This window comes from Aedes albopictus, chromosome 3 (genome assembly GCF_035046485.1).
Source record: "Aedes albopictus strain Foshan chromosome 3, AalbF5, whole genome shotgun sequence".
NCBI classification, from domain to species: Eukaryota; Metazoa; Arthropoda; class Insecta; order Diptera; family Culicidae; genus Aedes; species Aedes albopictus.
Genome location: NC_085138.1, coordinates 208,800,084 through 208,815,745, shown reverse-complemented (window position 1 = coordinate 208,815,745; position 15,662 = coordinate 208,800,084). Strand labels below are relative to the sequence as shown.

The 15,662-nt window shown below is 41.2% G+C and overlaps 1 protein-coding gene across 1 annotated transcript in view; it reads left to right on the top strand.

Annotated features, from left to right (window-relative positions):
- The window catches only part of LOC134291248 (paired mesoderm homeobox protein 1-like), a 187,153-nt gene that overhangs the window by 129,689 nt on the left and 41,802 nt on the right, over positions 1-15,662 (top strand). The window contains exon 2 of the mRNA XM_062858750.1: positions 3,774-3,967. Coding sequence (XP_062714734.1) covers positions 3,774-3,967 — 194 coding nt within the window. The remainder of the gene's footprint in view (positions 1-3,773; positions 3,968-15,662) is intronic.

Sequence of the window (15,662 nt, the reverse complement as noted above, 5' to 3'; positions counted from 1 at the left end):
TTGGGTGCCACCTCATCCAATGATTGGATAACAGCTTCAATTTCAGCCACGGGTACAGCGTCACTTTCGTTTGTTCGTTCCTTCGTATGGAAATCAAAGCGGTTCGAATCAATAGAAAATGTATGACTATTGTGCGTACACTTGGTGACTACGTTTTTATCCATTTCGTAGCTACTATCGCCGGACATTTCATTGCTCTGGTATAGCTCACGAATGTCATCTATAGTTGACTTAAATTAATCGCTTTTCACCACACTTCACAACGGGGACATTTCGCGCGCCACAGGTAAGTTCGATTTTCTTCTATTTCTTCTTCCTTTTCAGGAACATGGAGTCACTATTCAACACAGGTAAGTCTAGATACTTTTATTCGTCCATTTTATAACTGCTAAATTCTGTCGGGGCCTGTAGCTTTAAGGTACAGTTTCGCTTAGTAAAACGGATCGTCATGGGTGAAATTCCTAACCCCTTCAAAAAACACTTCGTCCAGCCACCAAAAGACGCCGCACGGAGGACAGTGCATTGGGAGGGGCACATCCATCCTCCGTCAGCATTGGATAGTGACTGAGACAACTGCCCGACCAGAAGCACCTAACAAGATAATAACAAAATTATAACAACCGTTGTTAGAAATAACAGAATTTGATATAATTTTGTTGTAAGGATTCTTATAAGTGAATGACCATAACAAAATTGTAACAAAATTTGTTATTATTTTAGAAACAAAACTATAACAAATCTTGTATTATTTATTCAAACAGGTATATAACAAAATTGGTTACATTATGCATATGAAAATAATTGCCTATAACATGATTTCGTAACAGATTTATTATAATATTTGCTATGATTTTTGCAACAAAATAATTTCAAAATTTGTTGGGTTTTTGTATCGACGCGAAAAAGTTTGATCATTTTTGTAATATTGACCATTCAAGCCAAAAGATTAAAAACAAAACGTATAACATAGGTAGCATTCATTTATAACGCAACGCTACGCTAAAATCGTCATGTTTTAACTCCCCCTCCTCTTCCGGTACACTTTAGAGTATGAAAGTCCTAAAGTTTTTGTATTGACCGTATCGCTCGATTGTACTTCACCCTCTCCCCTGAGCGATACGTAATTTGTGGACGGCTTCACAATCCTTATGAAAAAAGTAACAGAATTTGTTATCATTTAGCTTTAATCTACCAAATTCACATACAAGTAGTGTTTTGAAGCTATCGTTATGCGATATCATTACAGCTAGAAGCTGTAGTAAAAAAAAATCTTGGGATATCAACATGACTTTTAATCAAAATAAACTGTAAGCTGGAAAATAGCTGCAAATCAAATGATTCACAGGTATCTGTTTTCTAATTTTTTGGGATTCTTTTATTGAACTCTAATCCAAATCCGGAATAGTTGCTAGATGATATGCCAATCGAATAAGAATCCAACCAACAAAACCGTTGCTATTATACAGTTTTTTTTTTTGTAATGTGGCAGCTTTTGTAGCGTTCTCTGGTAGAAATTGGAGGGCCGGTGGAGAAAAAGGCTAACAAGAAAGAAAAATCTTCTCTAATGAACTTCGCGTAACTTCGAAACTGTGGAAAAGCAGGGTAGAGAAAGTCGTGTAGAAGTGAACAAACTATATAGCAAATCTGCGCGAAATCCGTAAACGACAAAACTTTAATACCTCGGTTTCAAGCAAAACGTAGCTAACGTATTCAGAAATAACAGTATTGGGGACTACGAAGCAAATTACCACAGTTGATCATGTGCGTAAAGCGCCGATTTTTTAACATGGGGAAGCATAGGAAGTCAATTTTAGAATGCTTCTAAAATATTCATAACATTATTTAATTAAAAACGGATAGATGTACGGGTTAAGAATCTTCGTTTTCTACACAATCAGTACCTAATCTAAGAAAAAATTTTAATCAAAATTATATGCTAAAAAGTTTGCTAATTAGATTTCTCATCACGTACACAAACCCGCTTTTAATTAAATATTGTTTTGATTTTTTTAGAAGCATTTGAAAACCGACTTCCTATGCTTCCCCATGCTAAAAAATCGGTCCTTCACGCATACAGTAAACTTTTTCCAGATGGCAGCAGCATCTGCCTGCCACACGATATACACATGCAAAATGGTCATTGGCAGAGGAAGCTCTCAGTTAAAAACTGTGGAAGTGCTCATAGAACACTAAGCTGAGAAGCAGGCTTTGTCCCAGTGAGGACGTTACGCCAAGAAGAGGAGAGAGGAGATGGCAGCAGCGTATCTTCGAACTCCCGAATAAGTGATTTTACGTGAGAAAAGATCGTTTGGTTTTGAGAGTTACTTTTGAGAAGAACGAATGTTTTTGACATGAAAATTCTTGAAAATTTGTTATACAGAAACCGTTCGTATTAGAGAAAAAGTGTCTGAACAAATATGGTAAGGTACACCGGGGCAAGTTGAAACGGGTGGGGCAAGATGAAACGCAAAGTTTTGATATAGATTTCAATAGAATTTTGAAATTTATCCTTCGCCAAAAGTTTGTTTGAATCAAAAACTATATTTTATGGCGATCAAACTGTTTATCATCATTAGAAAACATCATGTTAACCCGCTGTTTCATCTTGCCCCACCCGTTTCAACTTGCCCCGGTGTACCTCAAAGGAAACAAATGGACTTTGTAAAAAAATAAACACAGAAAAAACTTGTTTTACTTATAAAAAAACATATTTTAACACAAACATTCCAATTCACAAAATACGCATTTTTAACAGTGTATACACAATATCCTCTTCGCACTTGATTTGATGTGCGAACACTTTCCTTCCAAACTTTTACAGCACAGTATCTCAATCCTATTAGATAACATCTACAGGTTATGCAATCAAGTGAACTGTGCCGCACATCATCAGAATAATTAAAAAAACACACAATTCTATCACCTTGCCCTGGTATCCACGCACCAATGTGTGAACCTTCTGCCAACCAAGTCCTACCAACACTCCGACATCCGCATAAATTTGTGCTGACGCAGAGGTATATTGGGTCAGACGTGGATACAAACGATTGCAATCATCACTTCCTTACCCTTCCCCACATTGACCTACAACCTGACGTGGCAGGCGCCACTGTCGCCTAAAAATAGAAGATCACCAACACTCACACTGTGTGAGTGTAGCTGGTCTGGCGATACTGGAGTAGCATCTATGGGCGGTCAATCAAGCTCAAGCTCAAGCGAAACAAAATCTAAGCATTACATCAAAATATAAATATTTCCACTCCACATATTTCGTGGTGTGGGCTGGCCTTAGGTGACCAAATTTTTGTCTACGTGGTTTAGAACAGTCCTATTGCGTGGTTTACACTGTTCAACTGAAACGAGCTTATGACTGGAAAACTGCTAAAAAATATTCATTCCAAATGAATGATGTATTTAGACTTGGCAAACGATTTGAACGCCCACTTGAATGCTCTTGAATGCATCTCAGTTGAAGCAAGTGTTTACATTCTTCAATTCGAACGATGCGTATGCAAACTAATTTGAATTTATCTCATTTGACAGATGACTTGATTTCAACTCATGATTCGCGGGTCTAGATGGGGCGAGTGAGATGATTTCGTTCGGCTTGAATGAAACAATTCAACATGTTCAACTTTTGTTCAAGTCAACTGAGTTGCTCAAGTGAGATGGTGCTTACACATTCAATTCGCATTCAATTGGGCAATTTCCATTGACTTGAATCAAGTCACTTGCACTATGTAAACCAGACATATCTTCCATTTATTTTAAAGAACAACAGGCGGAGAAGAGCAGACAAGTTATTCCAGGATTATCACCCAATAAGAAACTTAGGAGGAACCGCACGACGTTCTCTTCCGACCAGCTTTCGGCTCTGGAGCAAATATTCGAAAGAACACACTATCCTGATGCATTTCTAAGGGAGGAAATTGCGAGCAAGGTTGGATTAAGTGAAGCACGAGTACAGGTATACTTTTATTTTATATATTATTATATACTGCCCCCACTCGCATAACAGTCCCATTTGTAAAAAGTAGGAATTGAAAAAAGGCATTTGAAGTTTGAAAACTTGTTTCTATATAAAACTTTGAAAGATTGCTAAAATTTGAAAAATATTTCGATTATCTCGAAATTTTTACACATTGCTTTGCACATGAATATATAATTGTAATAGTAGTTTACGCAACAAGGTGCAGAATGAAGATTTTTACAGCACGAGTTGTACATTTATCCAACGAGGCTTGCCGAGTTGGATAATTACGACAAGTGCTGTAAAAATCGAGTTCTGCACCGAGCTGCGTACAACGTTTTTTGCAATTTCATAAATTACTATTTGATGATAGTTTTTAACAAAACTTTTTCATCAAACTGCACATCGATGTTTATAGCCATGTTTAAGAAAATCTGATCATAGCAGGTTATGATGTGCAGTCGTCACAAATTTTCAAACCTGCATCCAGAAAGCATCAAGAAATTGATCAAAACTGAAAACAGTGCTGTAATGGTTCATTACGCAACGCAAATCAGTGCTGTAATGAAGTATTACAGTACTTCTAATTTGGTGTGGGAAAGTAGGCCTTTTCCTGGCAGATTTGCGTGAGGTAAAACAGCCTATTACGATAAGAAATTGGAAATAGTAGTTTACGCAACAAGGTGCAGAATGACGGTTTTTACAGCACGAGTCGTTCATTTATCCAACGAGGCTTGCCGAGTTGGATAATTTTGACGAGTGCTGTAAAAATCGAGTTCTGCACCGAGTTGCGTACAAGGTTTTTTTGCAAGTTCATAAATTACCGCTTGAGGATAGTTTTTACAAAACTTTTTCATCAAACTGCACACTGATGCTCATAGCCATGTTTAAGAAAATCTGATCATAGCCGGTTTTACTGTGCAGTTGTCACAAATTTTCAAAACTGCGTCCAGAAAGCATCAAGAAGTTGATCAAAACTGAAAACAGTTATGTAATGGTTCATTACGCAACGCAAATCAGTGCTGTAATGAACCATTACAGCACTGTTAATTTGGTGTGGGAAAGTAGGCCTTTTTCTGTTCGATTTGCGTGAGGTAAAACAGCCTATTACGATGAGAAATTGCAAAAAAAATATTACAATCACCACAAAGTTGTTCAGTTTCGTGTTACGTGACACAAAAATTCATGATGGGCATAACGGGTACTTTTGATATGGGACGCTCATGACTTGTTTTTTTTTCACACATTGACATAAAAATTCGTAATATTTATTATTGTTTTTGGAAGTTCATCGAAAATGATGACTATTCATAAAGTTAACTCAAAAGTGATGAAAAGTCAAATGGGACTGTTATGCGAGTGCGGGCAGTGTAGGTATGTGTTAACTTTGATAGTAGTTTGTATTTCTATTGTTTCATTTTTGCATTGAATTGATTTAAGATACACTGAGGTTAGTTAAAACGGGTTGGGCAGGATAAAAAAGCGGGTTAACATGGTGTTAACTTATCATTTTCAACACATACTTTTTAAATCAAACATTTTTAACACAAACTTATTGAATCCAAATTTTATTGAAATATTTTTTAAAACCTCAAGTTTTAACTTGTCTTGCCAGTTTAACCCTCTAATACCCAACCCCGCCTTTAGACGGGGTATAGTTTGAGCATTTTTGTATTTTTTGCTTCGTTGAAAATCAAATTTTTTGTATTTTTGGCTGATATTTAGGACTGTTTTGTATATCTCAAAATGGTTTTTGGTGTACTTTAAAGCGTATTTACATTTTTTTTAAATCATTGAAAAATTGATGTTTTAATCACCTTTTCGAAGTCATTGTTTATTTTGTATTGAATCGCTACAATTATCATATTTTAAATTTTTCCCAAATCATTCTATGCTAGTTTAATGGTTTGAGGGAATCGAATACACTCTAAAATTATTTTCCTTAAAATTACACGGAGAATAAAAATTTCTATGAAAAAAATTTAAACTAAAAATATTTCAACAATAATCATAAAATCTCAAAATGGTTTTCATCTAAAAAAATCCGTACTCCAAATAGGCTTCCAGGAAAAATATAAAAGTATGGGGATGTTCAAAAAAAATAGAAAAATCAAAAACTGAAATTCACGATATCGAAAATTAAAGAGAATCATCTTCCAAAACATGTTTAAATCGATTTTAGACGACGAAAAACGATATTTAGATCAAAATCAAAAATTTGGGTATTAGAGGGTTAACCTTCTTCGTGTATTAGCTTGTATCGTGTGCAGTTCGTGTCACTTGCAGTTAAATATTTGGCGACTAGCTTCCGCGGTTCGATTCGAAATATTAAGTGACCATCTGACGTGGGTGATCGATTGTTTGCTTCCCGCGTAAAGCATACAATAGCGCGGCAACCAGCATGACACGAAGGTCATATTACTTATCAAAGTGAATCCAGACCCAACGATACCTTTCCTACTAACAAACACTCCTTCCTGCAGCCTTTGGTGGAGTCGCAGCGGTAAACGCGGGCCTTCACTTAACAAAGGTTGTTACTAATATTCCCTCCCTCTTCCAACCTGACTGCAAGGACGTGGCCGGCGCCGTTATTGTACCGTTAAAGAGAGTCTCTGAAGCGTGCACAGTGAGAATATTGACCACTCCCAGTCAATTATTCAGTTGATTCATTGTGCAACTGTCATTGGTTCGGGTCAATCACGGAATAGCAACCATAGATGTGTGCAGTCAGTCTAAGCTAAGCTAAGCTAAGCTAGTAGGATATTGGGGACCCACACAGGCTCACTGCACCTGCATTGCAGCAGCGCGGTACGCCTAGAATAACAGGCGCTGTTCATTTTGAACGACCGTGTATTAGCTTTCGGTCACCTCGCTGACCTAGTGCACGTTTAGGGGTCATAATGACCCCAATACACGACGAGGGTTAAACTTTCCCAAGTGTATTTTTACCTTAGTAGGATATTGGGGACCCACAAAGTTCGATTCGGTCGGGTGCCGTAGTGATTAGACGCTGGAGGTGGCCCGCTGCGGCCAGTTCCAGTCAAGTTTTGTGTCGTTGCGTCGTCGAGCGGGAAAAACAGTTCGGTTCGGTCGGGTGCCGCAGTGATTAGACGCTGGAGGTGACCCGCTGCAGCCAGTTCCAGTCAAGTTTTGTGTCGTCGCGTCGTTGAGCGGGAAAAACAGTTCGGTTCGGATGCCGTAGTGATTAGACGCTGGAGGTGGCTCGCTGCGGCCAGTTCCAGTCAAGTTTTGTGTCGTCGCGTCGTCGAGTGGGAAAAACAGTTCGGTTCGGTCGGGTGCCGTAGTAAGTAGACGCTGGAGGTGGCTCGCTGCGGCCAGCTCCAGTCAAGTTTTGTGTCGTCGCGTCGTCGAGCGGGAAAAACAGTTCGGTTCGGGTGCCGTAGTGATTAGACGCTGGAGGTGGCTCGCTGCGGCCAGTTCCAGTCAAGTTTTGTGTCGTCGCGTCGTCGAGTGGGAAAAAACAGTTCGATTCGGTCGGGTGCCGTAGTAAGTAGACGCTGGAGGTGGCTCGCTGCGGCCAGTTCCAGTCAAGTTTTGTGTCGTCGCGTCGTCGAGCGGGAAAAACAGTTCGGTTCGGGTGCCGTAGTGATTAGACGCTGGAGGTGGCCCGCTGCGGCCAGTTCCAGTCAAGTTTTGTGCCGTTGCGTCGTCGAGCGGGAAAAACAGTTCGGTTCGGTCGGGTGCCGTAGTAGTTAGACGCTGGAGGTGGCTCGCTGCGGCCAGTTCCAGTCAAGTTTTGTGTCGTCGCGTCGTCGACCGGGAAAAACAGTTCGGTTCGGTCGGGTGCCGTAGTGATAAGACGCTGGAAGTGGCCCGCTGCGGCCAGTTCCAGTCAAGTTTTGTGTCGTCGCGTCGTTGAGCGGGAAAAACAGTTCGGTTCGGTCGGGTGCCGTAGTGATTAGACGCTGGAGGTGGCTCGCTGCGGCCAGTTCCAGTCAAGTTTTGTGTCGTCGCGTCGTTGAGTGGGAAAAACATTTCGGTTCGGTCGGGTGCCGTAGTAAGTAGACGCTGGAGATGGCTCGCTGCGGCCAGTTCCAGTCAAGTTTTGTGTCGTCGCGTCGTTGAGCGGGAAAAACAGTTCGGTTCGGTCGGGTGCCGTAGTGATTAGACGCTGGAGGTGGCCCGCTGCGGCCAGTTCCAGTCAAGTTTTGTATCGTCGCGTCGTTGAGCGGGAAAAACAGTTCGGTTCGGGTGCCGTAGCGATTAGACACTGGAGGTGGCTCGCTGCGGCCAGTTCCAGTCAAGTTTTGTGTCGTCGCGTCGTCGAGCGGGAAAAACAGTTCGGTTCAGTCGGGTGCCGTAGTGATTAGACGCTGGAGGTGGCTTGCTGCGGCTAGTTCCAGTCAAGTTTTGTGTCGTCGCGTCGTCGAGCGGGAAAATCAGTTCGGTTCGGTCGGGTGCCGTAGTGAGTAGACGCTGGAGATGGCTCGCTGCGGCCAGTTCCAGTCAAGTTTTGTGTCGTCACGTCGTTGAGCGGGAAAAACAGTTCGGTTCGGGTGCCGTAGTGATTAGACGCTGGAGATGGCTCGCTGCGGCCAGTTCCAGTCAAGTTTTGTGTCGTCGCGTCGTTGAGCGGGAAAATCAGTTCGGTTCGGGTGCCGTAGTGATTAGACGCTGGAGGTGGCTCGCTGTGGCCAGTTCCAGTCAAATTTTGTGTCGTCGCGTCGTTGAGCGGGAAAAACAGTTCGGTTCGGGTGCCGTAGTGATTAGACGCTGGAGGTGGCTCGCTGCGGCCAGTTTCAGTCAAGTTTTGTGTCGTCGCGTCGTCGAGCGGGAAAAACAGTTCGGTTCTGGTGCCGTAGTGATTAGACGCTGGAGGTGGTTCGCTGCGGTCAGTTCCAGTCAAGTTTTGTGTCGTCGCGTCGTTGAGCGGGAAAAACAGTTCGGTTCGGGTGCTGTGTTAGCCGAGGCAGTGTGAATTGCTGTGGCGATGCCAGGCGGTGGCCAGATGCTGCTTTTAGCCCCGTCGATTAGCAGCATATAATCGCTGGACACTTGGATTGACAGCTATCGGTGAGCTCGTTCCATATTATTAAAATAACTAACAGTTAACTGTTTTTGACTACGCAGTCATAAAATGAACAAACGACGTTATTTATTTGCCCAACGTTTCGACACGGGGTTGGGCAAATAGATAACGTCGTTTGTTCATTTTATGACTGCGTAGCCTAAAACAGTTAATTGTACCATACAGTCGATTCAATTCCAGTTCAACTATAACTAACAGTATACGATATAAACATTGAACAAATTTCTCGTTTATCTGCCCAACAAATATTGAAGAGTTCGAGTGTTTGATGGGATTTCGTCCGGGTGTCGCGCGCTTTTGCTACGGTCGTTCGATTTTTCTTTTTCCCTATTCGGAAATGAGCATTTCGCGTCTTTTGTAGTAACACTAAACGATAACCTGACGTGGGTGATCAGTTGTTTGCTTCTCATATGAAGTAAACAATAGTGCGTCAGCTTGTATCGTGTGCAGTTCGTGTCACTTGCAGTTAAATATTTGGCGACTAGCTTCCGCGGTTCGATTCGAAATATTAAGTGACCATCTGACGTGGGTGATCGATTGTTTGCTTTCCGCGTAAAGCAAACAATAGCGCGGCAACCAGCATGACACGAAGGTCATATTACTTATCAAAGTGAATCCAGACCCAACGATACCTTTCCTACTAACAAACACTCCTTCCTGCAGCCTTTGGTGGTGGAGTCGCAGCGGTAAACGCGGGCCTTCACTTAACAAAGGTTGTTACTAATATTCCCTCCCTCTTCCAACCTGACTGCAAGGACGTGGCCGGCGCCGTTATTGTACCGTTAAAGAGAGTCTCTGAAGCGTGCACAGTGAGAATATTGACCACTCCCAGTCAATTATTCAGTTGATTCATTGTGCAACTGTCATTGGTTCGGGTCAATCACGGAATAGCAACCATAGATGTGTGCAGTCAGTCTAAGCTAAGCTAAGCTAAGCTAGTAGGATATTGGGGACCCACACAGGCTCACTGCACCTGCATTGCAGCAGCGTGGTACGCCTAGAATAACAGGCGCTGTTCATTTTGAACGATCAATAACTTTTTATTCTAAACAACTCTGCACGCCGCATTCATGAGCTCGAAGGCCGCATGGTTTAGAGAGTGTGATCTAAACCAAAAATAAGAGTTTAATCATAGAGCTTCATACTTACACTCTCGATCACAAAGTTTGGGGTCACCTCCTCAAAACCATGTAATTTTTTAAGCCCATACTTCAACGAATTTGCGTCCGATTTCAATACCCTAGGTTTCATTCAAAAGATAATAAGTCAAAGTAACTTTGAACATGATTTAGGTGAAACCATTCCAAAAATATTTGTATGTAAACTTAATCCAAAGTTGTCAAATTTTCTAAAAGAGAAATATATACCCGACTAGAAAATTTTATCAAGGTTATATTATATTAGGGGTACTCACTAAACAGTTTAAATTGCTGCGTAAGCCATGATTTTCTGCTTATTGGAAATGTTTCATGATTTTGCGAATGAAATAATCAAAGATTGCCTTGGTGATCGCGACGTTTAATCAGTTTAATCAGTTTACGCTGTTAAGTGAACCCACCCCCACCCCCCCAATTGTGTTATGATGTTATAATATTTTTCTAAAACTTATTAGTTTATAAATTAGATGCAGGATGATGAATATCACAATGAGTTATAAAGATCATGTTAGAATTGTGTTATATTTTTGTTACAATTTTATATTTGGATACTTACGGCAGTGTCGCTGGAAATTGGGTTGACCAAGTTTTAAGATGGGAGCGGTAATATAATCTGTTTTCTCTTAGCTTTCAACTGCTTTTTACCGAACATGGCTAAAAATTTAGGATGGGTCACCCTTCAATATGATGTATCAGCCAAAAGTTAGGGGCCACTGTCGTAAACAATGGAAAAGTGATATGGTAAAATCTTTGTCATCTGCATATAGTTCAATTTTAATTCCTTCTGGCTCATTTCAAAGATAATTAACTAAATTAACGTTTGATGTCTTTAATTTAACGTATTCAACGATTTTATACATATAATGTTATGTAAAGTTAACACATTCTACCACATTTCAAAAAATGAAGCAATTTTACATTAAGTTTCAGTATGTAAATTTTAACAAATATGTGTGGTTTAATGTCTATGCAGCAAGTACCAACCATTATGTTTCAAATAAGCCAAGAAGAATCAAAATTGAATGAAAGATGACAAAGTTATCGACAAATCACTTTTCCATGTTTCACGATAGTGACCCCAAGCTTTTGACCGATACATCATTTTGAGCGGTGACCCCAAACTTTTGGTCGATGACATGTTACTTAATACCTTTTTTTCCACATGTTTTAGCCAAGTTCGGTAAAAAGCAATTTAAAGCTAATACCGTATAACCCCGCTAATACGACACAGACTGTACTCGAATAACCGTGGTAAACTTTTAATTCAACAAATTGGTCACCCTACACCACGATGCTTATTGAAATTTGGCAACTCTATTTTTGTTTTTGTTTTGATTTCCGGATTTATTATGAAACATAATTTCAACAGATATTGCGGTGGTGCGAATGAAAAGCTCGTTCTTAAATACGATTGTTGCCATCCTTAGTTCATTCCGGTTGATCTCCAGGTGGTTTGGGTGTCGAATACCACCAACTCAGAACTCTCGGAATTAGCGGCTGCAAGAGGAGCTGCTGCGGGTGTGAGTATAAGCGCTATATCATACTGTTTTGTATTTACAGTGTACATCGCTGTGACATTTGAACACTTTTTAGTTCGAAAAAAGTCGAATAAGCTGGGTACGAATTAAAAAGTGTCGTATTAAAACGTGTCGAACCAGCGGGGTAAGACGGTAGAAAATAGATAATTGTTAGGAGAAACGCATCCCCTTAAGCGTTCATCCACGTATGGTTGCAATAGAGCTTCACTGTTTGCGGATAAAACGTACCTACACGGACACAACATGCAATAGAGCCCGTATCATTGTTCGCCCAAACACCATTCGTTAGTAAATACAACAGTAGGAAGCACATGAACGTTGTGGATAATTTATAGTTCGTAAAACGTAAGAATTTATAGCTACTTACAGTATGCGGCAGGAAAAAATGCGAAAGTGTTTTTCAACTTCAAACCTCATTTTCGTCCATTTGACATTAACCAATCTATGTTTCAACGTTCCATGATCTACAATAGGCTAGTTTTCTGAAAAGTTAATTAAAAAATTTACCATTTTGGTCACTAAAGGTCCCATTAGACGTGACAAATATTCGGCCAAACTAGCCCAACAAATGACTAACACAGTCTGAATCATAGCAACCTTGGATAAATGTCGGACTTCAATGGCAAATATTTGTAATAATGACAAACAGTCTAATGGCCCCTTAACCTTAACAGGGCGGCGCCTGAAGATGAAGACAACCAGAATTTTCAAACCGCAGAAAATCGCACAGGACGCTAAATTTCTCATCTGATAAAACAAAATTTTTGATTTTCTCTACAATATCATCAAATATATGTACTTATTTCATCTGGTATGTGAAACTACATGGCTCTGGATCAGTGTGCTAATTTTGATACTGTTATAGTCATTTTGTTTAATGACATGCAATTAATAATAATAAAAATATATTTCAGCTTCGAGCTAACTATACGAGAAAAATCGATTTTGCTTCGGAGAAGCCGAACGTTTAGCAACAAGTTCTCGAAGAATTATATTAAAATCATGTCGCGGAGGTCCGACATTCGCCAGACAAGATCTCAGGCGAGAGCTTTGCAGGAACAGCAAGCTAACCTCCAAGTCAGCGTCAAACAAACGGCCAATTCATCCGCAGATAATTACAGCGTGGCTGCAGCCACTGTGCGAGCAGTTGCTTTCGACTGCAGTGGATGTGATCGGCTGAACAATGTCGAACCTATGATAGTGTGCCGTGATTGTCAACGCTATTATCATTTTTCGTGTGCCAATGTGACTGCCGAAACGGTTCATGGGAGACCGTTCGTGTGTTCTTCTTGTGCCCGACCACCGTTTCTCCCTCCAGCGTGATCTATGTCCGGTCGTTTGAGTACGTCCAGTTCACGACAAGCTCGAATAGCCCGTGAGCTACAGCGGCTGGAGGAGGAGAGGCAATTGGAGGAAGAAATCCAACGGGAACAGATCCAACAGGAGAAATCGCTGGCAGAAAGATCTAGGAGGGAAAAGCTTGAGCGACAGCGGCAGTTCATTGCGCGAAAGTATGACTTGCTGAGCCAAGCGGACGCCGACGAAGATGATGGGAGCAATTCTGGCAGCGACAATCGGAACAGCAACAGCAACAGTGGCCGGTCCTTCCGAGGTCGTAGTAAATGTTACGGGATCTATTCAGCGACCGTCTGATTCATCCGCCGGTAACATTCCCGCCGTAAACTTGCAATCAACCCCGCTGACCCAGAAGAAAGCAACTGGTGCAAATATTAATCATGCGCCGAGCCTAGCTGACCAGCTAGCTGCGGCCATCAATGTTGAGACCACTGGCAGCATAACGATCGGAGACACGGTCGACGATGAGGAACAAGGCGCAGTCGGTATCGACGGAACGTTGTCTCGACGCAGCGCTTACCACCCGATTTCACCGGTGAACACTCGGATGTACGACCACGTTTTGGAGGAGCCAATCCCAGTCAAACCGACAACTAGGGCAGTGCCGAAGGTAGTACGCAGCACAACGTTATTTGAGAGGTGGCGGTCAGAAACCGCAAGCCTACGAAAGTGTACGGAACTGGAGTTGGAGCATAAAAAGGAGAACGATCTTCGACGGAAGCGCGAATTAGAGCTTACCAACCAACTGAAGCAGATGGAGATCCAGCGGCGAGATGAACAGCAAATCCGACGAGCGATGGAAGAAGAACTTCAGCAGCAGGAGCGTGACCAAGCGCTGATAGAAGAACGGAAGCAACGGGAGTTGGCCGCAGTTCAGGACGAATTGCATCGACTGCGGGAAATCGAACAGCAGTTTCTGAAGGAAAGGGAACCACCTACCAGTGGACGTATTGGTGATCCGCAACCCCATCCGGTCGGACGTCGTTCTGGAGATCATCACCAACCAACAGCGACGATCAACGAGCAGCCACCGTTGCGCCACACCGTGAACGTAGGTAACGCCCCCACAGCCCATTGTACCATCATGCCACCGGTAAGTAACCACAACTTTATTCCAAATCATTTGCACAATGTGCCAATAAATACTAGCCCCTCGTATTCGTACCACTCTTTCTATCAAAACTACCCCCCATCGCCCATTTGTACGCCTTTCGGCGGTCGTAGCAACTACAATTGGGAGGCCTGAACACATCATTCACAACATGATTTCCAAGGTCCGCGAGATTCCTGCACCAAGGGCTAGAAGGTAGGTCTTGCGGTACAGAATCTGTGCGGGCACCTCAAGGCTATCGGACTGCAGCAGCACTTGTCTAATTCCATGCTGTTGCAAGAAATGGTTGACAAGTTACCGGCTAACGTCAAACTTTGCTGGGCTCTTCACCAGGAGCAGATACCAGTGAGTTCGGCGAATACATGGGAAAAATCGTATCCGCCACCAGCAGTGTGGCATGCTACAGTGCATTCTCGCAGAAGCCATCCAAGGACGGATGGATCAAAGAGAAGGCATACGTGAACGCACACTCATCATCGATCGAAGGCGAAGGAAGCAACGGCGAAAACACGTTCAGCGATCGAAGAGCTTCGTCAAAATCTACGAGACCAGTTGACAAGCAGGTGTCTACCAGCAAGGCGTGTCCAGTTTGTGGAGCTAGAACTCACCAAGCAGAGCGATTCCAAGCAACAGCATCAAAATTAAGGAAATTTTTTAATTCATGATTTTCTATTGAACTGAAACATTGCACAGTTTTTCAGTTCCATCTAAATAGCCATTTTTTGATATCAAATTTTTATTTTGAATCACGACTAACTTTTCAACAGGGTGTATGTGAAAATGGTTCAAAAATATTCAAAAATCTGCACAGCCAAAACGGTTCGTTCGATTGCTATGAATTTTTCAGCAAAGTTAGATAACTAAATGGTGATTCCTAAGAAAATATACACTGTGAAAAAAAATCTTTTTTAACATGAAAAAATATAATTTTTGGCACAAAAATTCAAATATCTTAAAACCCTATCTTTTTACCAACGTAATTTTTTTAGGGAAGACGGTCCATTGTATAAGCAATCTACCATAAAAATTTGGTGATGGTAAACTCATAAACAAAAAAGTTATAACATTTCAAACATTTCACAATTTTCACATTTGGTAAATATTTTTTTCTGTGTAAATTATTTCGGTCAGAAATCGCAGTTTGATGCTAATTTTATTGTTCAGCAAAGTTAGATAACTAAATGGTGATTCCTATGAAAATTTACACTGTGAAAAAAAATCTTTTTTCACATTAAAAAATATCATTTTTGTCACAAAAACTCAAATATCTCAAAACCCTATCTTTTTACCAACGTATTTTTTTAGGGAAAACGGTCCATTGTATTATAAAAATTTGGTGATCATAAAAATTTGGTGATGATAAACTAATAAACAAAAAAGTTATGACAATTCAAACATTCCACAATTTTCACATTTAGTAATATTTTTTTTAGTGTAAATTATTTCGGCCGGAAATCGCAGTTTGATGCTCATTTTATTG